This window comes from Xyrauchen texanus, chromosome 4, assembly GCF_025860055.1.
Source record: "Xyrauchen texanus isolate HMW12.3.18 chromosome 4, RBS_HiC_50CHRs, whole genome shotgun sequence".
NCBI classification, from domain to species: domain Eukaryota; kingdom Metazoa; phylum Chordata; class Actinopteri; order Cypriniformes; family Catostomidae; genus Xyrauchen; species Xyrauchen texanus.
Window position 1 is genome coordinate 6,226,906 of NC_068279.1, and position 27,887 is coordinate 6,254,792.

At 36.8% G+C, this 27,887-nt stretch overlaps 1 protein-coding gene across 1 annotated transcript in view; it reads right to left on the bottom strand.

Moving 5' to 3' along the window:
* LOC127642647 (proline dehydrogenase 1, mitochondrial-like) overlaps window positions 1–27,114 on the bottom strand; it is a 47,240-nt gene extending 20,126 nt beyond the window's left edge. Inside the window, exons 1-7 of the mRNA XM_052125221.1 lie at window positions 26,765–27,114; window positions 25,286–25,494; window positions 7,788–7,924; window positions 6,202–6,266; window positions 5,980–6,096; window positions 3,102–3,175; window positions 2,694–2,775 (exon numbers count right to left, since the gene is read on the bottom strand). Of these exons, the coding sequence (XP_051981181.1) occupies window positions 2,694–2,775; window positions 3,102–3,175; window positions 5,980–6,096; window positions 6,202–6,266; window positions 7,788–7,924; window positions 25,286–25,494; window positions 26,765–27,040 (960 nt within the window). The 5' untranslated portion in view covers window positions 27,041–27,114. The remainder of the gene's footprint in view (window positions 1–2,693; window positions 2,776–3,101; window positions 3,176–5,979; window positions 6,097–6,201; window positions 6,267–7,787; window positions 7,925–25,285; window positions 25,495–26,764) is intronic.
* Between the last annotated feature and the right edge of the window lie 773 nt (window positions 27,115–27,887).

Genomic DNA, 27,887 nt, shown 5'->3' on the forward strand with positions numbered 1-27,887 from the left:
TTAATGAACTTTTGCACGATATTCTAATGTTTCGAGTTTCACCTGTAATATTCTGGTCCCTAGATGTAGCTCGGGTCCCTCCTTCAATGTTAATCTTGGGACTGTTTCAGCTGTTTTGTCGTTTGCCCAGTGAAATTTTTCCCTCTCCTTAATAAGTCAAGTCAAGTGTTTTTTATTGTCGTTCAACCATACACAGTTAGTACAGTACACAGTGAAACGAGACAACGTTCTTCCAGGACCATGGTGCTACATAAAACAACATATGACAAACACAGAACCACATGAGACTACACAGACTAAATAACATACCTATATAAAGTGCACGTGCAAAGGTGTGCAAAAAGTACGAGACAGTACAATAAATGACAAAATATTTACAGGACAATAGGCACAGTGAGAGACAGTGCAGTGGCGATCAGTACACAGCAGTGCAAAAAGATGACAGTTTCTAAAAATGCCAAATGTGAACATAACATACTATGAGATAGTGTCCTATGGTTCTATTCAATCTTTAAAAGTATGCAAAAGTATATTTCAGAAGTCTAATAAATTATTCCATGAGACTCATGATTGTAATGAAAGCATCCAAAAAGGTTTGGTGATAAACATACCAAAATCGAATGTATTTAATGAAACTGGTAACAGACCATTGCTCTCCTCTGCACATTCATGAGACTGCACGAGACCAGCAGTTCATGCAGCCCATTGTCAAAAAAGGGCATTCAGTCAAAAACACATTTTGTTTATCGAAAAACAGGTCCGCCATAGTGATACTAAAGAACACAACACAGCCGAACTAACAAAACATGTCTGAAGAGTTTGTAGTCAATAGATGCATTTCTATGCCCAGCCTTATTTTTATTTTATTTTTGTAGCCAGAAGACTCAATCAAACAGAGAGACAGGCTGAATCCAAAAACGTAATCAGATAACGGCTTAACCAACAACATTTATGAATGAATGGAATTCTTATGAGAACTGGTATTAGGACAGTTTGAAGAGCAACTTTTTCCATCCTACCTCTGTATACAGCCACTGAAAGCAACATTTTCCAGTTTTGAGATGCAGCAATAGACAGAGGAGGCTGAAGGCAGCCACAGTCACACCGTTTCCTGACCTGACAGCAAACGACATGCAATAACATATATCTTTTCTGTTAAACATCAGAGTTTTTGTCCTAACTATCCGTGACATGCAATACATTCTGTCATTCACTTGGTTTCTATTTTCGGCATCATTGCACTGGGTAACCCCACTGTGAACTTGCACCGGTCCAAAAACGTTCTCATAACAGTATACTGAAGCCAGCAAATCATGAAACACTTACAAACTACTTGATTTTGGCTGAGAATGCTACACCTACTGAATGTTTCGCTGAGGTATCACTCTCTTCAGAAGGAGGTTCAGAATGGAGAACAGGCGACAGACATTCCCGCCAACTCTATCTCAGTTTGACTGAATATCCCAGTTAAAAAATAAAAAGGCTGGGCATAGAAATGCATCTTTTCTTGGACTACAAACTCTTCAGACATGTTTTCTTAGTTCCGTTCCTTGGTTTGTGTGCAGCTGTGTTCTGTTTTTAGATAAACATTTACTTTTTTGCCAGTGTGCTGCGTGATCTACTGGTCTCATGCAGTCTCATGAACGATCAGAGGAGAGCAACGGTCCATCAACAGTTACATTAAATAATACATACGATTTTTATTTGTTTCTCACCAAACATCATTATATGTTTTCATAGAACATGAGTCTTCTAGAATAATTTAATAGACTTGTGAATTATACTTTTGCATCCTTTTGAAGCTTAAAGAGGTTGTCAGCATAAACTGCCATTATATGGCATCAATGAGCACAATGATTCACAATTTCTCCCTTTGTGTTAAGAAAAATATAGAAAGTCATATTCGGTTATAACAACACAGGAATGAATAAACAATGACTGAATTAAAATGTTTGTTTGAACCATCCCTTTAACAAATACAATAGGATTCCAGCACCTTTGGCGCTTGGACCCCTAATTAAGCCACATCACACTAGATGATTTTCCAGTGATTTCCAAGCATAAGCTTGAACTACATAATTGCCAAAGGTCATTCATTCCTGGACCAACAGATCTCCCTGCTGAGTTAATGTATCTGACAACTGGAAAAGCAGATCAAACTTGTTATAAAAAAAATTCTGTTGCTGATTCTGGCTCATGCATTTTTGACAGACCTCGGTATGTCTGTTACCCCTCCACCATTCAGGATCATCAAGTATAACAAGCATTATCTCCTCAAAACATTTACATTTATGCATTTGGCAGACACTTTTATCCAAAGCGACTTACAGTGCCCTTATTACAGGGACAATCCCCCCCAGAGCAACCTGGAGTTAAGTGCCTTGCTCAAGGACACAATGGTGGTGGCTGTGGGGATCGAACCAGCGACCTTCTGATTACCAGTTATGTGCTTTAGCCCACTACGCCACTCCCATAAACAGTATGTAAATGTGACACCCTTTCCCAAAATTAAGTTGTTTGGTGTTGGCTACTGTGGCTACGCCAGCATTCGAGATAGGATTTGGGATTTGAACAAACCCCTAAGAAATTGTTTTTTTGCAGTGTTTACTGAACCACTTAGATCACAAGAAATCGATCACTCTCTTAATTTATGCTCTGGTTAAAGTATCTGTTTCTAACCACCGTCTGCCTACCTGCAGGTTCGGGACAACTAGAAGATCAAATATCTTCGTTCTCTCATCAATCAGACTGTTCCAGTCCAACATGTCGACAGAGCTTAGAGGAAACGAGAAAATAGGATTTAAAATGTAGCATTTCACAGGTTATGTTTTTTAAACATCTAATGAAACACACACATCATTACATCACCATTGTTATTGTTCGATTTTGCAGAGCAAGTGCTCTTAGTTGAAGTTAAACACAAACTTCATGTTATGAATGTAGTTTAGGGACTCGAGGGGTTTAGCTGACTCAGGGGGGTCAAGCAATAGGGGGCACCCATGCAAGAGTTCTTGAATAGTTCTCTTCAGTTCTTAAGATAACTTCATTGTCTGCTTTGAGTCTGAGTGACAGAAGAGCTACGGGAAACTGGTGTTTCTCACCCTGATGAGTGCGAATGTCCATCAGAGAACCAGCTCAGAATGTTGCCTTGAGCGCCGAGCCTGGCTAGACATGCCTGTAAACAAAACAGTGTTTATATCTCTGTTCGTCTTGCCAAAAAACTGGCCAAAAAACAGTGAGGTTAAAGGAGTAGTTCGGCTAAAAATGTGTATTCTGCCACCATTTGCTCACTATCATGTAATTCCGAACCAATAAGACATTCTTCCTTCTGGCAAACACAAAAGGAGACATTTTTTAGAATTTCAGTGGTCACAGCCTGTCAAGCTGCAAGGACAAAAAGCAACCCAAAAATACTATAAAAGTAATGCGAAGCAATAGCATAGCATAGCATAGCATTGTGTAAAGAACAGACCGATATTTAAGTTGTTATTTAACCCTCCAACGTAGCTCTCAGATCTCATTCTCACAAATGCATATTCAAAATTCCCAAGATGCAATCGGTCATGAGACATGCTAGAAGTAATGGTGTTTAGTGCTGGGTAGATTACATTTGAATTGTAATCTAGTAATGATTACAAATACACAACTAAACTGTAGTCAGTAATGTCGATTATTGATTACATTTTTAAGGTTATTTAATCTGATTGCTTTTGGATTACTTCTGAACAAATTGTTGTTTATTTAATGTCATATGCATTTGAGTAGGATAAGATGGTACCATTTTGACATTAATTTGACATAATTAATATATACATATATATATATTTGACATAATACTTAAATGCATTAAAGAAAATTTACTTCATGGATAAAAATGTGAACAGATAAGATTTGTGTGTGTATATGCTCTCTTAAAGGTACTTAAAATGTTCTTACTCTGGCAATTGTGGCATTACAAATGCTATCCATGTGTGGTAACAGATCAGATTTGAAAAGATTTTAAATATTTAAAAAGAAGAATTAGGAGGATCAATATACTGCCTTTACCTGATTAACATGTACTTATCTAATCCATAAAAAGTAACTAATCTGATTTAGATTATTTTAAAATGTAATTTAATCTAATTACACATACTTGATTTTTGTAATCTGATTATGTAATCCTGATTACACATTACTAACCAGCACTGATGGCGTTTGTCAGAAGTATGTGAATAATGAGAGGCATCGGAGTAGGCTTATAAAGAGGAGGCTGTATTGTGATTGGACAAAATGCCTGATAGAATGATTCCAGAGATCTTCTTGCTGGAACTACGCTTACATTTCCAGCAAAGGGAAATATTTTCAGCGAATATTGACCTCTACTGAAATTTGCATCTACTGTAGCAACGATAGACGTAAGAATCAGTGGAGATGAAGTTTCAGTAAATTGGGTTGCCAACTTTCTACCAGCCAAAAGAAAATAAAAATGATTTGACTTGATTAATGGGACATTCATATGACCAGGTCTCAAAACCAGGGAGAACCAAATTTCTTTCAATTTTAAATTTCAATAAACACTGTTTTTTGCCAAAAGAACGAAGACAGTTTGTCTGTGTATGAATAAAATATTCTAAAAAAAAAAGTAGATGGTATGTTAGAGAAAATACTTCCAATGGGTTAACTAGTATCAATGTTTTTGGCAGTCAAGTGCTTATCACAAGGGAAATGTGAGACAGTCACGAGAAGCATTTAAGCTAAACCTCTGTTGTACTCTACTTTTGTATTAAAAGTGCCACAGTTTCTCTCACAATCTCTCTCCTCCAGAATGAACACTGACATCATTCAAGCAATTAAATGTCATTAAAGGTGCACTTACAGATATTTTATTGCGGCATAAATATACTTACACTTGTGGGAAACAATTATCATGCACTCAAATGCGATCCTTTTGACTACCATTTTAATGATCCTGTCTTTAATAAAAAACACGACAGAAGACGAGCGCTGATTGCAATTGATCATCCTTGATCTTTCTCCCGGCCGCTTCGGTCAAGTCTGCGTAACACAGCAACAGCCAATGTTAAGGGTTTCAAGCGAAAGTTATTTGTTTCAGTTCCATTATACCAATTTGTTGTCCATTCTAAGTTGTAATAATTAAAATTGACAACTGCATGTAAAACTGATTGGATTGCAAATACTGAAATGTTCTGAGCTGTTTGAGAGTCAAATGCTAAAATAAGAGACAAACGGCTTTCCGCATTAATTTAATACATAGTGCAATTCTATGCCCTTAAATATGGCACAATTCCAAATTATACGGGACAATGTGTGTTTTATGGGATGATTCCAAGTGATCTGAGATGGTTGACAACCCCTATCAGTGAATGACAACTTCAATTTCGGTTTATTCCTCACTCAAACATATTGTATAGCTTCAGAAGACTAGGACTACAGTGCACGAGTCATATGGACTGGATTCTACGAAAAACTCCTTTATTGTTCCATGACAAACTTAACAGCATAGAGGTGTGGAATGACATGGGGAAGAGTAAATAATGACAGAATTTTCATTTTTGAACTAATCCTTTAATGCCATACTGGTGGTGAAGTGGTTAAAAGTGTGCTAGTAACTAAAAGGTTACAGACTCGAATGCCAAAGAGGTGATCAATGATGGGTACTGTGCCCTTGAGCAAGGCATTTACTCAAGTTCCTCCAGTGGGATTGTAAATGTATAAGTGTACTGTACATTGTGCCTAATAAATGATTATATGTTACAGTAAGTACATTATTAATTACATACTACAATTACAATGACATTTTGATGAATTTAACTTTGTTTACTATACAGAGAATGCAATAGTTACTTCTGGCCTCCAGTGGCTCGGTGTGGGTCAGATTTATGACAGCTGCCGTATAGACCTTATGCAGTATTAAACAAGCTTTAGTGTCTGTGGATATGTGTTTTGGCCACAGTAAACTATGAGCCCTCAGCGTACCTGCAATTGCACGAGATCCAGTTTCTGCTCGAGCACCTCCACGCCATCTTTCCCCTGCTTGGCAGCCAGGAAACTAAAAAAACGTCTCCATTTCACCAGCACCTCTGAGAGCTGGAGCTGCAAGATGCCCGAGGAAGGATGAGGAACCTGTTATTTCACCATGGCGAAGGATTTTAACCCATGTTTTCTGAGGAATGAACCCTGTCTGAACCCCAGTCTTACCAAGAATTGTGGGCGCCCCAGGGCTGTCATCTTAATAGCGGAGAAACCATCTTCAGAACTTCCACCTGAGCGGGCAGGTGATTTTCTTTTAGAGTTATTTTAGAGGTAACTGCTGCTATGAAAGTGTAACTGTGCTTTTTTGAAAGCAATTTTCTAGGAACACTGAATGAATTCTATGCAGTTATTCTAAAGTGTTTCAGATGCATTACAGTGGGTGTTTCAGTGGGTGTTTGTAGTGCAGGCATAATGGAAAACTTGAGCTGCATACACATTCACAAATATCAATGCTTTCACCAGTTGGGCTGCTTCCATGCTTTGATCTCTCACCAAGTACTTGGCAAGCTCAAACACACACTCAAATTAAATACAGAAAATCTTTGAGGTTAGTGCCAAGGAAAACGAGGATAACAGGATAAATGTTTGCTTTGTCTGGTTTGGTCATTCTGTTTAGTTGTGTCTGGCTTATTTTTATTTTTTTTTGTAAACTGACTCCATTTTGAAAGTTAGGAAAAGGAATAGTTCATCCAAAAATGGAAATGGTGTCATTATTTACCCTCATCTTGTTTCAAACCCATATCCTGTCCTTTTTCTCCCCTCATGGAACACAAAAGGATACATGTCGATTAACATACATGATCATCTTTTCCAAAAGAACGAAAAGTCATAATGACTTAAATAATTCAGATTCCCGGATTTGATTTAAATCCGATTCACAAGTTCTCTAATTGATTTGATTTGGATTTCAATACAATCTGATTCGATTCTGATTAATTTTGATATTCGGTATCAGAAAAAAAGCTTACAAAAATATACATTTAAAACAACAACAGTGCCCAAACTGTGCAGTTCAATGGCTTTTTAATTTACAGATTGTGGGGTGCAATATGGACATGACTATGGATATGAATTTTGACTATGTTTGTTCAGTTGCATTTATTACGGTTGCATTTATATCAACTAATAGTGATCACTGGTTCAAAGGACTCCAAAAAGGAGCAAAACGGGAACCGTTTTGGCCTGTGAGGAATAGACCAAAAGTTGTTTCTAACTGAAAATCTTGCCCTCCTCTGTAGCTCTGAAACATAATGTTCCATTCCAAAAATTAGAGCGCCACGTTCGTCAAGCGCCACATTCAGTTATGACCCAAATGAGAACCAACAGTGCTTTGCGTCAATGACATAAAACCTTGCATGATACGTTTAAAAGGGCAACTGTTTAATTGAACAAATTAGTTTTATAAGCATCGATGGAGGGGAAGATATCTGTCAATGCTTTTCAGACATAAATTTCAGTCTATTCCTCAAGAAAAGTTATAGTATGGCTTCAGAAGACTTGGAATATAGTGCACGTGTTGTCAGATCACTTTTGTGGTGCTTATATTGGTTTTTTTCTTTTTTTTGGAGCTTGACAAGCGAGAATTGTACCATGCACATTCTCAAAACATTTCTCCTTTGGTATTCCACACACACAAAAAACATCATATGAGTTTGGAACGACATGTGGGTGAGTAAATAATGACGGAATTTTAATTTGTATGTTGAGCTATTCCTATAATTACAAAACAGCTTTTATAGATTGTCTGTTACCTGATGCTTTGATGCAATTTAGGAAAGTCTCCATGTGCTGGTCGCATTTTGCCTCATCAGCGTAGAAATACGTACGGGCACTCATAGCGCCTTCACGGCGATCGTCGAACTTATGATGGGCTGTGAACTTCCTCCCTCTTTAATATACAACATAACAAAATCAAAGACGTTAAAAAGGCACATTTACTCACCAATGCTTTCTTTCTCTGATGTAGGCAAAAAAATCAAGAAAGAAAAAAGAGAGACATTTTTAGTAAAACAAGAGTATAATGAGACCGACTACTTGTTCTTTATGTCTTTTAGAGACCTTTATCTAGCATAATGAAGGAACTGGAGTGTCTATAGACAGGAATCGATAATAACTGTAGAGGCTGGTATGAACTCACTTTATTGCTGTGCACTTAGGCTATTTGTTTCCTTACAACAGCATATTTTAGGGTCATCACTTAGATTATCACAGCAAATCCTGCCTGATGTCTATGCTGATACCATCTGGGTCTTTCATGTAATGTAGCCCCTTAAAATTTTAACTTTTAAAAGATGAATATACTTGTGCTGTATATATTATCCTTAAGACTATACCAGATACCAAGTATGCTCTGTTCAAGCTCAAGCATTTAAACTTTATCAATAATAACTTGAATGTCAAACAAAGGCAAGACAACAGGATGGAAATAAAGTACTAAAACTAAGCATTGCTCAGTGAGGTATTGGGAATTAGATTACTATTGAGTGTTTCCTTAAAGGAACAGAAATGAAAATTCTATTAGAATTTACTCACCCTCATGCCATGCCAGATATGTATGACTTTCATAGATCTGCTTAACTGAAATGAGGATTTTTAGAAGAATTCCTCAGCTCCTTTGGACCAGACAATGCATGTGAATATGTGCCAAAAATGCGATGCTTCAAAAACCATGTAAATCAACTTAAAAGTAATACACAAGTATAAATCACTGTTTTCAGAAGTTATTTGTGCAAGTTCACTTGCACATTCTTCTTTTTGTGATTTTGGTGATTTACATTTGTCAAACATATCGCCCCCTACTGGGCAGGGAGAAGAATTTCTAACAAAAAAGGACTTATATATTGATCTGTTTCTCACCACGCATATCACTTCTTACAATATGTATTAAAACACCAGTTTGTAGAGTTTATGGATTACTTTTATGTTGCCTTTTTGTGCTTTTTGGAGCATCAAAAATGTGAATAATTTGAGTTCAGCAGATGAAAGAAAGTCATACACATATGGGATGGTATGAGGGTGAGTAAATGATGAGCTAACTACATTTTTTGGGTGAACCTTTAAGTTAATTTTGAAATATTTTGTACCAGTTTTTGAAATGTTGACAATCAATCTGAATGGAAAGTTTTAGACCAGGTGTTGTCAAAGTCTTAAATAGTGAGCTTTTCCTCTGACAAAATGTATGAGATGGTGACCCCCTTAAGCCCCCACTTTGAAAAATGCTGTTTACTATAGTAAGACAAACCAACTAATACCACAGAATTCGATAAATCCATGCCTGATATGTAGGGTTAATTTTGAGAGACTTCAATCAGATGACATGTTCATGTGACCATGTGTAGTTTAAAATACACATGAGTTTTGTTGTAATAGGTGGAATTTCAGGAATACATTTTACATTTACATTTATGCATTTGGCTGACGCTTTTATCCAAAGCGACTTACAGTGCACTTATTACAGGGACAATCTCCCCGGAGCAACCTGGAGTTAAGGGCCTTGCTCAAGGGCCCAACAGTGGCATCTTGGTGGTGCTGGGGCTTGAACCCCCAACCTTCTGGTCAGTAACACTGAGCCTCAACCACTGAGCCACCACTGCCCCAAGCAACATTTTAAATGATTGCTGAATATTTTATTGCTAATTTAATATTTTATTTATATAATATTAGAAAAAAAATATATTAGAATAGATTAATAGTAATCAGGTGGCTTATCTAAAAATAAGAATTGTAAAATAATTAGGGCTGTCGATATAACGCGTTAATTCTGTGCGATTAATGTTATTAAAAATAACGCGTTAAAAAAAAAATTACGCAATTAATCGCAATGCCCCCCGACTGTAATAAGGAAGATTCCTGAGAAATGCAAGCTTGTTTACTCCAGAGGGCAGTAAGTGAAACTTCAGCGGTATGGGCAACACGCAGTTTATACAGTGAACAAAACAACACTTCAGCAGACACACACAACACAAACATGCATTACGTTCTTGCGTTCAAAACACTTGGAGCGCAAATTCAAACTAACAATAAAATTTAACTTAAAACTATATTTAACTTGACATAGTGACCTAAAGATTTTTATGTTTATGACGCAACGCACCAGAGACGCTACACAAGCATGTCTGACGCAGGTGTAAATTGACGGGTCCTTAAACAAGCCCTCATAATAAATCTCAAACTGATTGACAAATTCACTTGTGTAATGATTGCTGTGAACTGTATGTCAATGATTGATTTATGATCAATAATATGGTAGTAAACAAAACATTGTATTCTAAAGCCGCTTTTTGTATCGTCTTGATTAACTCTTCTGCCACAAGAATGTAATGTATTTTAATTATCTGAATATTTTTTATAATATATATTGAATTATTGTTATATGGGGGCGTTCTCAGCAAATATTTGTATATGCGATTAAATGCCATTAATCACTATTAATTAAACGGGACACCATGTAAATTAAAAATGTTAATCGATTAAAAGCCCTAACAATATTATTTCTGCTCTGTTGAAATCCTAAATCATCTTATCATTTGACAACCGGCTGCTTAGGGCAGAACATGCAATAAGAATTGCATTTCTTATTTAAAAAAATAAAATAAATAATAATTCTCAAATGTACTAAAAGAATCAGAACTGTCAAGGAATTGTTAAGAGGAATCACAATCAGAACCGTTAATTTCCTTACGATCGCCATTCCTACTAATATGTAAATTGGTGAAATTTGTGATGCAGTATTATATGCATTTTCCCAACAAAATGTATGTCACTTCCTGGAGGTGATGTCATTAACGAACTGGCTTTTGTTAGTTGAAGGGATATTATAAACGACCAACAGAACCTTGAATTGTTCTTAAAGGGGTCATATAATGGTACATGCACTTTTTCAAGTTGATTGTACTGAAATGTGTGTTGGCTGTGCCTGTACACAACCATCCTATTATGATAAAAATCCATCCAGTGTTTTTGTTTTAATCTCCTTATATATTTTCCCCTGCCTCAAATCGAGCCGTTCGACCGTGTGACGTCACACGGTCGGACGCCCCTCCCAGGATTGTTGATTGACAGCAGTGTTTCAACACAGACCCGCCCTCGCTCGTGAGCGAGCTGTCAATCATAGTCCGTCATCATTGTTGATACACTGGAGCAGAATGGCGCCTAAGCGATTGTGGTGTTCTGTTCTTCGGTGTAATAACGAACACAGCAGTCATTTTGATGTTCCTAAATCTGAACCGCTGAAGACGCAGTGGCTGAGTTTTGTTTACGATGTGAATATTCCCCACGAGCAACGTCAATGCGTTCATGTTTGCGCGAATCATTTTTCACCAGACTGCTTTATAAACGAGGGTCAGTATAAAGCTGGTTTTGCTAAGAAGCTGCTGCTGAAAAAAGATTCGGTACCAACTATTTATATTCCCTCTGCACCGCCAGAAGAAGTAAGTGTAACGTTTTATTAACCTTTATATTAATCTTTGCAAATCGCTTGCACGCTTCACAATGAATGTGGCTAATGTTTACACTCAGGGTACATTACGGCATGTTTTCCATAACGTTACGACGTTCTGAATATAATTCATAATCCCACGTTTATAATGAACAACGCGTTATGGTTATTGTGTTATTAAAAACTGTGTACGCAGGTGTTACAGTTAACATGGTAACACTAAGTTACACCTGGTTTACTTGTATGTAAGAAGTAATGTCAAAAAAAACAGTTAATACGGAGAATAACTCCAGAACGGAGGGGCGGGGTGACCAAAGCTCATTATCATTTAAAGTCATATGCTCTGAAACGGCGTGCTGAAAACAAAGCTGTTTTTGAGCAGGTAAAATGTGTGTTTTCTTAAAATACTAATGAGAATTTTTAATAAAAGTATATTACAAAGTTTTCATTTAGACCCTAAAGATTCATATTAACTTGTACAAAAATGGCATTATATGACCCCTTTAATAAACTGCCAGTTTTTCATTTATGAGGTTAGTGCATACCAAACAGACACAAGGCAAAAATGGCTAAGCTCAAACCAAAGTTGTACATTTATTAAAAACTCACCCCCTATGTTGACTTTTGAAAAACAAATTGAAAGAATTGTGACTGATATTGTGTCTAATATATTACAACTAAAATGTATTGCATAGTATGAATGACCCATGCAAGTAAATTTAATACTGTGCAGGCACTGCACAAACCTCAAAGTTTATGTGGCCACATGGGCCAGTGGTTTGTTTAGATTCAGTTCCTGTGATCTCCAAATCCTTCTAATGGCACTCGCACCAACGCCTCTGCAGAGGCAACAAGCACCGCTCTCCACCCACACTTGCATTTACACGGCATGATACTGCTCGGTGGAGACAGTTTTGACATCTGTAATGTTCCAACAGGAAGGAATGTTGAGATGTTGATGGGGTCATTAAATGGACAGACTTGATCCTTACAGGCCTGGAGTGTTTGATTAATGCCTTGGAATACCACAGCTAAACAACACAGAGTTATACAGCCAACACATGAGAAAGCTAGATCTAGCAGGTCTTTGTTTTTGATTAATCTCAAACTAAATTTAAAATAATAATACGTTTTATCATCAATATGCAGTAATTGCATATAAATGCAACCGCAATAAATGAAAAGCGGAGATGTTTTTCATTGCAACCATAGTCAAAAGTCTAGTCAATAGTTCTGCACCCCAAAATCAAATGAAAAGATAAGACATTATATTTTGCTCACATAATATTAGGCCTATTTTAGGAGGACTGTGAAATTATTTTCATAACAATTAAGTCAACATAAAGCCACCCCTAATTGTTAGTTTTGAATCTTTACCGTATAAAAAATATAATTCCTTATTTACTTCTTTAGATTTTAGTGGTGAAATATGATTTGGACATTTCTTAGTGTGATTCACCCATTCAGTGTATTAGGCTGACATTGCAGATGATGATTCACAAATCAATTACAATTAACCCATATTTGTGATTGTAACAATGCATGTTTGTGCATTACATCACAATAATGCTTTTTGTTTTACTTCAAAATTATATAACACCTGAATGGTATCTGAACTCACTCTTGGAATGATCGGCACTGGATTCCTGCATATTAGATAGCAACCTACTCAAATGCCACATCCTCTAGCTTTCCCACTCTATCACACCCTTGGTAATGCAGAAAAGCCAAGCTGAGCACTCTATTCTGTATAACAGCATTACAGGATCCATTGGGTGTGGATGTTAATGCAATATTGATAGGGGAAGAGGCTCTAAAACACACCTCATGAACATAAATTAGCTTTTATTAGCCAGTGACCAGCCAGGGTCCTCTGTAGTTGTAATACACATTTCCAATAAATGCTCCATTTCAGGACATTTCTTCTGTAAAGTACGTGTTCGTGGTGATTCAGCACCTTGCACAGGCGATAAGGAGAACTGCACTTTTTTATGCAGCATAATCTGAGACGGGAATCCTTCGTAGCTTCTACACAAATCACAGATATGACACAAAACAATGAAAAATATCCAATGCTTCCAATGAATATTCTCCATCAAGCTGGTTCCAGCATCCAGCTTTGCAGGATGGAGCCTTGTCATGGACCAATTATTTCAATTTCCACCATAAATTTTCTTTCGAGATCTGTACCGTTTGCTGGCCATGTCATTGGCAGTTGATATACCTTTCCTGAAGAAAAGCTTTAACACTCTTTGCTCTGTGGCAAGATGCATTATCATCCTGAAAAATGACTTCATCACCAAACCTATTTTCTATCAATGGAATGAGAAAATTGTCATAAATTTCAATGTATACCTGTGCACTGGCTGTTGAGGTAATGCTTGCCATCTCCCCTGTTCCTTTACCTGATATGCAACCCCATATCATAAATGACATTTGATTGTTTTCTTCAGGCAGTCATCTTTATATGTTTCATTAGAACGGCACCAGAAAAAGGTTCCAGCATCATCACCTTGGCAAAATCAGATTTGTGTTTCATCACTAAACATCACTTTCATCCTCCATGACACTCCATGTTTTCTTCTCTTTAGCCCACTGTAGCCTTGTTTTCTTCTGTTTAGGTGTTAGTGCTGGTTTTCATTTGGCTTTATGTAAACCCCATTTAATTCAGCCAATTTCTTACAGTTCTGTCACAAATATTGACTCTTGTTTCCACCCATTTGTTTCTCTTTTTTTTCTCCTCAATTTGGAATGCCCAATTCCCAATGCAATCCAAGTCCTCGTGGTGGCGTATTGACTCGCCTCAATCCGGGTGGCGAAGGATGAATCATCTTCCGCTCATCTTATCAAGTGGCTTGTTGAGCGCGTTACCGTGGAGACGTAGCACGTGTGGAGGCCCACGCTATTCTCCGTGCCCACAACTCACCACGTGCCCCAACGAGAGCGAGAACCACACATTATAGCAACCATGAGGAGGTTACCCCATGTGACTCTACCCTCCCTAGCAACCGGGCCTATTTGGCTGCTTAGAGACTTGGCTGGAGTCACTCAACACACCCTGGATTTGAACTCATGACTCCAGGGGTTGTAGTCGACATCAATACTTTCTGAGCTACCAATGCCCCCTGCTCATTTGTTTTTAATTTATTTTGTTGTGCATTTACTATTTTCTGAGTTTTCTATCCTTACACTTTGACATCTTCCTTGGTCTACCTGTAGGTTTTCCTTTTATAACCTTGCCATTTTGTTTATATTTGCACCACAATTTTAGACACAGCTAACTGTGAACAACCAACTTATTTTAACACACTCTGTATTGGATTTCCTTCTTGAAGGAGTTTTATAATCCGTTCCATTGTTTCAATTGATTTCGATCTCGTTGGGGCAATGTTAAGGTCTGTAAGCACTCACTTTTAACTGCAGACTCATTTGCATTTTTAGACTAGTGCCGGTATTTGTTTTAGAAATGCAAATTACAAGGTGATTCTGTAATTTTTTCCTCTACTTGATCTGGGGTAAAAATATGCCAATAATTTAAATAATGTAATTTAATAAATTTTTTGTTTCACAAAGCCAGAATGTGTGGTGATTCCGTATTTTTTGCCAGGGATTGTATTACAGGATGCAGAATTGCAATTTAAATTTAAGAAGAAATAGGATTATATACAGTAAATTAGTTTAAGTGCTTTTTATAAAAAATCTAAATAGATAAATTATAATTCGTGTATAAAACACCACCAAGATTTTTTATATTTTGCGATTTATATATATATATATATATATATATATATATATAGTATTTAGTATACAAATATACACTGTAAAACCTAACAAGTTAAGTTTACTCAAAACAACGATTAAACTCGTACCCTCAATTTAATTGAGTAATGGTATATCTCAAAACTCTCATGTTATCTAATCTGGTATTCATATAAAGTGAAGTGAACCGTTTAAGTTAAGATAACTAGATGCACGTACACAACTCAGATTTGCTTTTAAAATATCAATCTTTCTACTTAATCATTTCAATTAAATTGGCTCATTAAGACAAATATTCTAGGTCTGTTATTAAATAAATTAGATTCCCCACGGAAGTGCACATAAAACTACACATTCAGCTATGCACAAGGAGAAATTACATGACTTGAGCAGTATAACATTAACAATGACTTCACACAACCATTTATAAAAAAAACAACCTCAAAATAGTAAAAAAGAGCTAAAAACCTATTCTTAATAACTATTTAAATGCCCCCATTAAATTAATTATGACACACACACACACACACACACACACACACACACACACACACACACAGCTGAAGTCAGAAGTTTATATACACCTTTGCCAAATACATTTAAACACTTAAATACTTTTCACAATTCCTGACATTTAATCATAGAAAACATTCCCTGTCTTTGGGTGTTACGTAGTCAGGTTTGTAGGCCTCCTTGCTCGCACACACTTTCTCAGTTCTGCCCACAAATGTTCTATTAGTTTGAGGTCAGGGCTTTATGATGGCCATTCCAATACCTTGACTTTGTCGTCCTTAAGTCATTTTGCCACACCTTTGGAGGTATGCTTGGGGTCATTGTCCATTTGGTAGACCCATTTGCGACAGAGCTTTGACTTCATGGCTGATGTCTTGAGATGTTGCTTCAATATATCCACATAATTTTCCTTCCTCATGATTCCATCTATTTTGTGAAGTGCACCAGTACCTCCTGCAGCAAAGCACCCCCACAACATGATGTTGCCACCCCCATGCTTCATGTTTGGGATGGTGATCTTCGGCTTGCAAGCCTCATCCTTTTTCCTCCAAATATAACAATTGTCATTATGGCCAAAAAGTTTCATATTTTAATTCATCAGACCAGAGGAACATTCTCCAAAAAGTCAGATCTTTGTCCCCATGTGCCCTGGAAAAATGTTGTCTGGTTTTTTTATGGCGGTTTTGGAGCAGTGGTTTCTTCCTTGATGAGCAGCCTTTCAGGTTATGTCGATATAGAACTTGTTTTATTGTGGATATAGATACTTGTCTACCTGTTTCCTCCAGAATCTTCACAAGGTCGTTTGCGGTTGTTCTGGGATTGATTTGTACTTTACCCACCAAACTACTTTCATCCCTAGGAGACAGAATGTGTCTCCTTCCTGTGTGTTATGATGGCTGTGTGGTTCCAAGGTGTTCATACTTGTGTATAATTGTTTGTCCAGGTGAACGTGGTACCTTCAGGTGTTTTGAAATTGCTCCCAAGGATTAACCAGACTTGTGGAGATACAGAATTATTTTCTTCTGAGGTCTTGGCTAATTTCTTTTGATTTTCCCATTATGTCAAGCAAAGAGGCACTGAGTTTGAAGGTAGGCCTTAAAATACATAAACAAGTACACCTTCAATTCAGTACACCTCCAATCAGAAGCTAATTGGCTAATTGTCTAAAGGCTTGACATTATATTCAGGAATTTTCCAAGCTGCTTAAAGGCATAGTTAAATTAGTGTATATAAACTTCTGACCCACTGGAATTGTGATATAGTCAATTAAAAGTGAAACAATCAATAAACAATTGTTGGAAAAATTACATGTGTCAAGCTTATGTAATATCCTAAGTAGATATCCTAAACGACTTGCCAAAACTACAGTTTGCTAATATGAAATATGTGGAGACACACACACACACACACACACACACACACACACACACACACACACACACACACACACACACACACACACACACACACACACACACACTCTCTCTCTCTACTGGAGGTTTACAACAGTTTTGTTACTTTTGCAAATAGAAAAGATTACAACAAAGGCGCTCTGCAAGAGATGCATTGCCCCCACAGAGCCCCCCACTGAACATAAAGTCAGTCTGGGATTACATAAAGAGACAGAAGCAATTGAGACAGCCTAAATATATAGAAGAACTGTGGTGAATTCTCCACATCCTATCTGCCAACAACCAAGAAAATGTCCACATGTACCAAGGAGAATTGGGGTTATTTTAAAGGCAAATGTGGCCACATTTTTGTATGATGATAATTGATAAATAAAAACTATTTATGGCATTATTTTTTAAGACATCCTCACTAGTGCCTAAAACTTTTGCACAGTGAGTACTGTGTGTAATATATATATATATATATATATATATATATATATATATATATATATATGAGAATTTCTCAGCTCTTTTGGTCCATAAAATTCAAGTGCCAACATTTTGAAGTGCCAAAAATCACACAAGACAGCATAAAAGTAATCCATATGACTCCAGTGGTTATATGAATGTTTCCAGAAGAGATTTGGTAGGTTTAAGTGAGAAACAGATCAATATTAAAGTCCATTTTTACTATAAGTTCTCCTTCCTGCTCAGTCAGGCTGCAATTTAAAGCAGCAGTATGTAAGATTCATTTTTGTTATTAATGGCACCTTTGGCCATTAGGTGAACTGCAGCAGCTACCTGTTGTTCATGCACACACTCCATATAGGGACGGGAGCATCGGCCAAAACAATGACGTAACGTACAAAGAGACAACATGATTCACTGACATCATGCTGACAGATGAGGTTGCATAATTATACAGTTATGATTGTTTTACTACAAACTTTGAGACTGAATATTATATTTGACTCTCCAGTGCTGGAACAGGGATAAAACATAGTGTGGATATTGATTGATTTTTTTATTGTCATTGTTAGTAAATACAACGAAATTTAGTTAAGCAACTCCTAAAAAAACAACGTCCAATAAATTAGCAACAGTTAATAGAGCAACATAAAATCTCAAAAATATCTGCACATAAAAATCAAATAAAAACAATAATCAGAAGTTAATGCAAATATGCTGCCAGGTTCTTCCAGTAAAACATCAGTTAGCGTGTGTGTGTGTGTGTGTGTGTATGTATGTGGTAGGGGAAGTGGGTGGATAATAGAATTGACAACTCTAGGGAAGAAGCTCTTTATCCTGTTTGTATTTGTTTTAATTGTTCTATATCTTCTCACAGAAGGGAGGGGGGAGAACGGGCAATGTCCAGGGTGGGATGGGTCCTTTAAAATACAGCTGGCTTTCTTTATAAGTCGGACAGTGTATAAGTCTATCAGTGGTGTGAGCTGGGTCCCAATCACTCGCTGTGCTAACTTCACCAGTTTTAGGTCCCTCCTATTTTCTGCAGTGCAGCTGCATATAGATTATCTATGGATTTAGGTCTGACTACGTGAGACTGTAGTTTGGAGTAATCACTTTTCTTTGAATGATACATTGACTGCATTTATATGTTAGCCTATGTCTGTGTTAGCTAGCTAGCCAGCTTTATAAATAGCTATCAGCTAAATTTGATGGATAAAGACAGTAGCTGATTATAAAATAGACTGTACATTATAAATTTGTTGACACAATTCAGTATTGATGTGACTCCATCACAACTGTTATTTTGATATATCGATGCACTATTGTTTTATAATAATAGAATGTGTATATATTTCCTGTATAACCAAGTTACGTTACACTAATGAATGGGTCTTTTTGATTTATCTTGAACATTGTCTAGCAGTCATTTCATGTGTTATTGTAGTTTACCTGGCTGAATAATTACAGATAAACATTGTTTATGACAGTTACTGTGCAGGCAAGATCAAGTTAGATAAAATTGCACAGATCAATTGTTATGGCAATATATTTTACATGCTTTGCATTTATGTAAGCGTACCGGTCCAATAAGAAGAATGCCAATTCAGGGTCGGTTTTGATCCCCAAAACCAAAAGAAGGTCCCTCCAGGAATCAAATGCCCTGCCGATGTTCACTCTAGTTCGACCACGATCACATTACTGCTTAGCCAGACGGGATTCAGTAGATAATATGTTTTGGCTTACTTGGAGTTTGCGTAGGAGTCGGTGTTGTGCTGGGAGCTGGGGAATATTACATGCAAATTGTTACATACTGCACCTTTCACATTCTTCTTGTGTTTTTGTTGATTTACATTCTTCCTGCCTAAGCCCCCTAATGTGCAGGAAGAAGAATTTCAAGCAAAATGTTTGTACTTAAATGTTTATCTATTTCTCACCCACACCTATGATTTCACCTATGAAGATATGGATTTAACCACTGGAGTCATATGGATTACTATTATGCTGCCTATATGTGATTGATTTTGGAGTGTCAAAAAGTTGGCACCCATTCATTGCCATTGTATGTACCAAAAGAGATGAAATATTCTTCTTAAAACCTTTATTTGTGCTCTGCTGAAGAAAGAAAGTCATACACATCTGGAATGGCATGAGGGTGAGTAAATGATGCGAGAATTTTCATTTTTGAGGGAACTATTCCTTTAAATTTTGAAACGCAAGGGCGTATGAGTATTCCCCACAGTATCAATTTTGTACTTGTATATTTTAATTTACAAAACACTTAAAATCTTCATTTTAGGTATGTAACAGATATTTGTGCTAGGATTCCAAAACGACATTTCAAGTAATGTTTAATTAAAATCAGTTTAGATGGCTGCAAAGTTATTGTAATTAGTTGAGAAAACCGTATTTTACATACCAGGGACTAAATAGGCACAATTAGTCTAAATTACATTTACGCATTTGGCAGACACTTTTATCCAAAGCGACTTACAGTGCACTTACTACAGGGACAATCCCCCCGGAGCAACCTGGAGTTAAGAGCCTTGCTCAAGGACACAATGGTGGTGGCTGTGGGGATCGAACCAGCAAACCTCTGATTAACAGCTATGTGCTTTAGCCCACTACGCCACCATCACTTAAATTAATCCAATTAATCCAATCAAATTCAAATTCATGAGAATTTTTATTTTCACGTAATTTTCATCAGAAATGTATGCTAATCTCAAGAATTAAAAGGAAGACATATATTAAATTGTCTAAAATGACTTAGACATCACCTCTGACATCATTGTTCAGATATGACAGAGGTGATGTGGAGGGGAGGTCCATTTATTGGTTCCCTGTGTATGTGTCACTGCTTTATCCTCATAATCTGAAAGGCATATCATATTTTCATCCATCACTCTTTCATCTCATCTCATTTATATTTCCAGCAGCATACTTTTGGGATGGCACTGACACACTTACATTTCTAAAAGGTCAAAGGCATGAACAAATTAACACATTTTTAAATCAAATGTCAAAACATTGAAACAGCAGTTGAAATGTAGGTGAGGCTAATGTTGGCTGATAACAGAAAGGTTACAGGTTTGGTTAAAGTTCAGACAGAATCAAGAGAGTTGCTTTTAGAGTTTCAGTAATTACAATCACACATCCAAATAGAAATACAGACAGTGCTGTTTCCAAGTATCCCAGATAGATGCAGAGAGACTATTATTAGGGTTAATGGTTTGTTGAAATCCCTATATATGAGCTGTATAAAGTATGCCACCTCAACACAATAACAACACACTTTAGTAAACTACCATCAATATAATCTATTAAGCAGTTTCTATTGTGAAAAGAGAGCAACTCTGGAAAGACTCAAACCAGCCTTGTCTAACTCATGTGACAAAATTCCTAAAGAGGGAACATGCCAATAGCCTCTATATCAACCAATCAGACACAATGGGCCTTGACCACGACAGCCAATAGGATCTCAGTTCTTTGTTTACATTGGTGTAGATCAAATCTCAGTCTATTTCTGTGAGAGCTCTGCATGAGCACAATCACAGCATGGCTATTATCCCATATAAAGTAGTGAAGTTTGATGTAAAGCAAGTCTTTAAGATTATTTCAGAAAAGTGATCTTGCACCAAACAACAGGTTGTGGGCATGATATTAGGATACCAAGAAATTGAGCAAAATTTGTCACTATAGCTCTTGGTACTGAACTAAAGGCACTCATATTGATTCTAGTCTTACATTCACGTGATCTTTAACATAGATCTATTTATTTTTCAATTAATCAGACAGATCTGGCCCATGTTTCTGTAAATATATGCCTGCGGTTCATAGGCCTGTTTCACAAAACAAGTAAAATAAGCTCAGATTTTCAGAGTAAGTAACTCAAGACGTATGCCATAAACATTCTCAGTTTTGATCCAGGGTTTGTGTTTAACCCTGAAGCTTGTGCACATGAATAAGTGACATTTGCCTCAAACAGCCAATGAGTGAAGCTTGGAGAGAGTCAGCTAAATTTACTCAGCCTGATCTCATGAATTGTATGTGACCATGGAAACATTTTTGCAAACCTAAATTACATGCTGAATTACACATTTGGCTGCCGTTTCCCATTAAAATGCCCAGCGGGGGGCACCAAAAGCGAGTCAAATGATGTAGTAATCAGACGAGGTTAAGATTAAATTAAGGTTATAATGAGTATTAACCATAAACTTTATCCAAAAAACAAGCCAAGAGGTTGTTTACAATGGCATCAGGTGAACAAAAAAGACATCCTTACGCTAAACCAAGACCTAAACCCAACCGATATGAGTTTTTGTCGTAAATGCAACATGAAAAGCATATTTTATGGAGCAATTTCGTGTTGCTTCTATGACACTTTTGTTTCATGTGTCAGCAACCTGCTTGGCTGGTTTCGAACCTCAGACCTCTGAGTCCAAAGTCAGGTGTGCACACACTGCCAGCGACTTTGTCGCTGCAGGTCGCCAGTGGCTGGCGGTGAAGTCGCTAGTGGGTGTTCCCACTACTGGTTGCCTAGTAACGTTTATAAATGACATTCACGGATGTCATTCCATTGCTGTTGAGAGCGAATCTCTTTTCTTGCCACTAAAAACTAAAATTTTGGAGGGAAAAGACTAAATATAAATGGAATCAGTACATGAAATGCTTTATATCAAAGATGAATGAGAAACAAGGAGTGCTGTTTGCCATAGCGGCTGTTTATCTGCGGCGAAAATGCAAATGCCGGTCTGTCTGGGTCCATAAAATCCCCGCGATCTCAGATACACCTTTCCACGCAGTATTTTTCTTAAAAATGTCCTTGTACGTGGGAAGAGACATATCATAGAGCACTGGAAAATTTCTAACAGCAAGAATTAGCCTTTCATCCATCTTTCCGTTACTGCAGGATCTGAGAGAGAGAGAAGGATCACGTGAGCTCTCCCGTCTTCTCTCCTATTGGCTGTCGCTTCCGTTAGTCGCTCCAAAGTTGAACTTTTCTCAACTTTGTCGCGTCGCTGGACACGCCCACGCCCACATCTAGCGCCAACGGTCGCGACAGCTCGTGTCGCCGGAAGTCGCTGTGCTCGCATTGAAAATTAATGGTATTGAGTCGCTGTCGCGCGATGTCGCTGGCAGTGTGTACGCACCTTAACATTCTATGTGGCGAGTTACCATGGAAGTTAATCAAGCTTGAAAATGTGTGTAAATGTAGGTGTGTCTGTAATAGAAGTGTTAGAATGTGTTGTTTTTCAAATTATGCATTATAGCAAAAGTGTTTCTATGTCATAACAGTGTGTGTGTGTGTGAGCGTGTATTTATCACTTTGTGGGGACCAAATGTCCCCATAAGAATAGTAAAACCCGAAATTTTTGACCTTGTGGGGACATTTTGTCGGTCCCCATGAGGAAAACAGCTTATAAATCATACTAAATTATGTTTTTTGAAAATGTAAAAATGCAGAAAGTTTTCTGTGAGGGTTAGGTTTAGGGGATAGAATATAAAGTTTGTACAGTATAAAAACCATTATGCCTATGGAAAGTCCCCATAAAACATGGAAACCAAACGTGTGTGTGTGTGTGAGAGAGAGAGAGTTTGTGAGTAACAGCACTAAGTGTTATAAGAGTATATAAAGTCATAATCATTGTACTCGTTATTTGTGTGAAAGTGAATAAAACGCACAGTTGTTGCAGCGTATGTACTGTTAATTTCACCAGGATAGTGACATATAACGTTATAGTAACGTTCATTCTGAGACTAGGTTGGATTTACTTCTCACGAGAAATTCAGCATGATTTAGTTATCCGCTAAAGATAAAAGGATTATTATGAAAATATTAAGAATTTAAACATTTATACAACAAGAAAAAACACAGCTGATGCCGCTGAAGTTTGAGATTACTAGAGGTTGCCCAATAGTGGGTTTTGCCGATACCGATAACTAAAGTGATGGAAAAGGCAGATAGCCAATTAATTATCTGGTAGTTATTAAAATTGATTTATAAAATTTTTATAATAATCAGAAAATATTAACCAGATTAAAATTAAGATTTAGTGCATAACATGGGACTTTTAACTGTAAAGAAGCTCAAAAGACACCGGGTACTCTTAGCTTAAATTGAGGGAAACTTGAGCCATTATAATGCACAATAGTGAAGTAGGCTTTTTATAGCCTACATAATCACCAGATAAAGGGTTAAACATATAAAAATGTAAACATATAATAATATGTATTTTTTTTACTAGATGAGATTTAATGAAGAAAAAGGTTTATTATTATTAACAAGATAAGAATTGAAACAATATATGTGCTAAAGGAGCAAGTTTCTATTTTGTCACATTTTTCTTTGCATGCCCTTGCTTCAATTTTTAATAGCTGATTATCTGAACAAAATATTAATTATGGATCATTTTTGTTGATGATAACATATTTAAACCACATCCAAACTAATCTGTTTAAGTTTGAAAACTCAGTTTTCAGTTTTCTAAAGTCATCTTATTTCCGGAGCATTATAGAGCTTTTTTTTTTTTTTTTTTTTGGACATTTTAATTGAAGGTAAACAGTGTGGACGAGAGGCTTAAACATAGCCAAATTGATGCGTTTTCAAATAAAAACATATTATTGTGGACATGTCCTTAGATAAAGAAAATCCCCATGAGGTGTCAGTGATTGTTTCCATTTCACCTCTAGAGGCTGCTGTTATTCTGTTGAATCAAGCCGTTCTAAATGTAGACTCCTATAGTGCCGGCCACAGAGGAACACAGAGAGAGAGAAAAAACTATCAGCATAGAATTTTAATAATAACTGATAGTTTGTTTTGTTTTTTTGTGCATGTCAGAGATGTCACTTTACTAACTGCTGATTGGTTCAGTAGGGATGTCAACAGTGCTGGGAAACAAAATGTAAATTTTACCTCTGAAATGAGCCAAATTTTAATTACATTTTAATTTTAAAGTCAGCTAGTGTTCAAATGTACCTTTCCTTAGTCCACAAGAGGGCAGAGTGAACACATTTAAACCATACAGCTGTGTTACATCATTGCAAAGAACATTCCTAGCTGTTAAACAAAGAGCATAACATTTTAAAATAAAGTGCATACAAAATGAATCTAGGAAAAGCGTAAGTTACCATGCCGATGAAAAGAGATAAAAACTGACATGAGACGAGTTTGCTCAAACTAAACTCAAAAGTACCTGGGTAGCCACTGAAACAGGCTCCGTGAGACAGGCCTCTGTTATAAATTCAAATTAAGTAATCTAGAATAACATTCTTCTACCAAGACTATAGACATTCTCTTAGATCATATTTTGTTGAACTGCCCACCATAGGGGAAACCGCGGTGGGGGGTTTGGAGGTCAGGACCCCCTAAAATATCATTAAAATATGTGTATTGTAAATAATATAATGATATATTCTTAAAATAATTGTATAAGAAATAAATAATACAAATGCAAATGGGGCAACAACAAAAAAACCCTTGGTGTCCCCTTCAAAAATTGCTCTTGAGAATTGCTATGTTTATTGTCCCCCCCAACATTTTGATGAAATTTTCACCCCTGCTGCCCACAAATCTTACAGGCCACCCTGGTACCTATAAACAATTGAAGCAGACTAAACTTGATAAACATGGTACTTTGTGGATGTAGGGCCAAGAAGACACTTATAGAAAACCACTTACGCCATCTCTTTCCTTTCAGCTTCTTCTTGCGAGAGATCTTCTTCCACGCTGTAATCCAGCACAGCACCCACACCATATGCTTGGTTCTTCTGCACCATAGGTTTGATGGACTGATGGTCCTCACCAGCCACAAACTGACCATAGATTGTCATCTTCATAACTTGCTCGAACATCTTCTGTCCCAAAAACTTTCTGCTAAGGTCTATTATCTGCAGGAGACAGAAATAATGAAGTGCTCAAAGCAAGCACATATTATTGTATGATGTAAAACAATATGATCTGAATTCATTTTCAGTTTTGTTTCATTTTTATTCACAGCTGAGCACTTAATATTCCCATACAGGCAAGCACAGCTAATGCAAATAAATCACCAAATACATTTTGGGGCCGGAATGCTTGACTTCTGGACCCAAAAATTATTGGTATGTCATTCCATTAGTGTCTTGATTTTAAAGGTCCACTCAGCAACTGTTCATTTGTGTCATCTTGGACTTACAGTGACACCTTGTGGTGTGGATGCAGCATCATTCAAAATCAATATTTGTTAGTTACAGATGCCATTGTAAAGATTCACTATTCACAATCAGCCATGATTCATTAAATCCAATTGTGAAAGTGTCCAATAACAAGTTGGTTACTGAGATTTAATGAGTAGTTTTCTGCTGGTCATGTGATTCTAAAATGGCAGCCCCCATGTGGGCGCCCCTGCCCCATGTAGAATAAAACAGCTTTTCTAAGGTTACTGATATGAGTCCTCATCTCATGTGAGTGGTCATGATTTTATACATGTTAAATATAAACTGGCATGAACATTAAACTAATGATCTGAAAAGCATTAATGTAAACATGTAAAGAATTCAAGCTTTTTATGTATTTTTCTGAAATCCACAGTTTTATAGGAATAGTTCACCGTCGATAGCTTTAGCAGCCCTATTAGGTAGTATGTTACTCACCATTCATTTTCCTTGTATGGAAAATAGATTCAAAGAAAATGAATGGTGACACCCTCAGTCCCTATTCCTTTTGCCTAGCATCTCCTTTCATGTTCCACTTAAGAAATAAAGTCAAATGTGGATTTGGAACAACATAACAAACTGAAGGGGAGTAAAAGATGACATAACTTTGGGTTGAACTGTTCCTTTATCACATGTTAAGTGTATGTTTCCACCCCCCAGTTGTGTAAAGGTCAAACAGTCTCCTTCTTTGCTCATGTCAAATATTCATTCTGCCCCAGCCAGTAATGTTGACTATGGTAACTCTACACAGTAACAACATGACTTAAGTCTGGCAAGATGCCATTCCTGGCAATCATCTGGAACAAGACAAATGACAGTGAGCTCTAGAAAATTTGTATTTCTAGACAAGACAGTGTGCAAGACGAAAGCGTGCTCAGATATATGCAACAACAAAAAAAATGGAAGGCAGGCTTTTAATGGCTAATTTGTTCAAAATAGACTACACGTTATATAAATTACATACCTCTTTGTTCTTTTCAACCAGGATATCATATGAGAACAGTTTAAAAACGACCAAGCTTCTAAGTAACTCAAGAGTGTCTTTGCTTTTGTAGGCTTCTTTTGTTTGTTCAAAGTCAATGGAGATCTTGTCATTGTGAGAAGGATCCTCGTGTGCGTTTGTTTTGGTCGGGGCTTGTACACTCCGATGATAACCATGCCGAGTGGAGCAAAACAAACCTCTAATGTTGCTGCCACGAGTCGCGAGCGCAAAAGCAGGTAGAGTTTTGAGGAGAGACATCAGTAGAAGGCCTCTGTACTGACAAATTAAATATTTAAATTAACACTGTTTTGCTGCTGCTTTGCCAAGTCACCCTTTGCATTGGCTCTTTAACGTTACCTGTAGAGACCGGCCCATATTTAAATTCGGAGCAGATAAAAAGATTTTGATTGGTCGAAATCTTGTGACGTTCTATTTACTGACGTGATCACGCATGGAATGCCATAAAAGGAATGCCGTTGCATCAGTGGCATCCAGTGTGTTTATTTCGTTATAAAACCCAAATGCCACAGTAGTATGTGATTTATTTTTGAGTTGTACATTAATGAATACCGTAATTCTGTAGCTAATATTTGATAATGTATGTGATAATATAAGTTGAGGAAATATAAGACAAAATCAATGCACATAGCGGGTGTTTTGTTTAAACGAATTTTCCTCGTTATGCCATTTTATGCTATTTTTCGTCAGCTATGATTTGCTGTTAACTAACTTACTACTGTAACTTTGTTGCGCGTGTTTTTTAATGTAGTTAACAGAGGAGGGAGCCGTTGCATTATTTTTCATCTTTACTGCAAAACTGCGGGAAAATATGGAAGAGAAGGAAAACTAATATTAGTATGCAGAATTACGCCATTTCAAACATAATCATTATGATTATCATTAGCACATTGATTACTATTTGCCAAGGAGCTGTAAAATACTGGTATTGACAGCAGCAAAACTGCTTTTGGGAACATCCAGGTAGTCCTTGAAGAAAAAAAAAAAAAAATATATATATATATATATTTATAAATAATTTTAAAAAAGTGGGAGAAAAATCCCCACAAGTATGAAAAAATCATCCTTTTTCAAAATTAAAACTCTT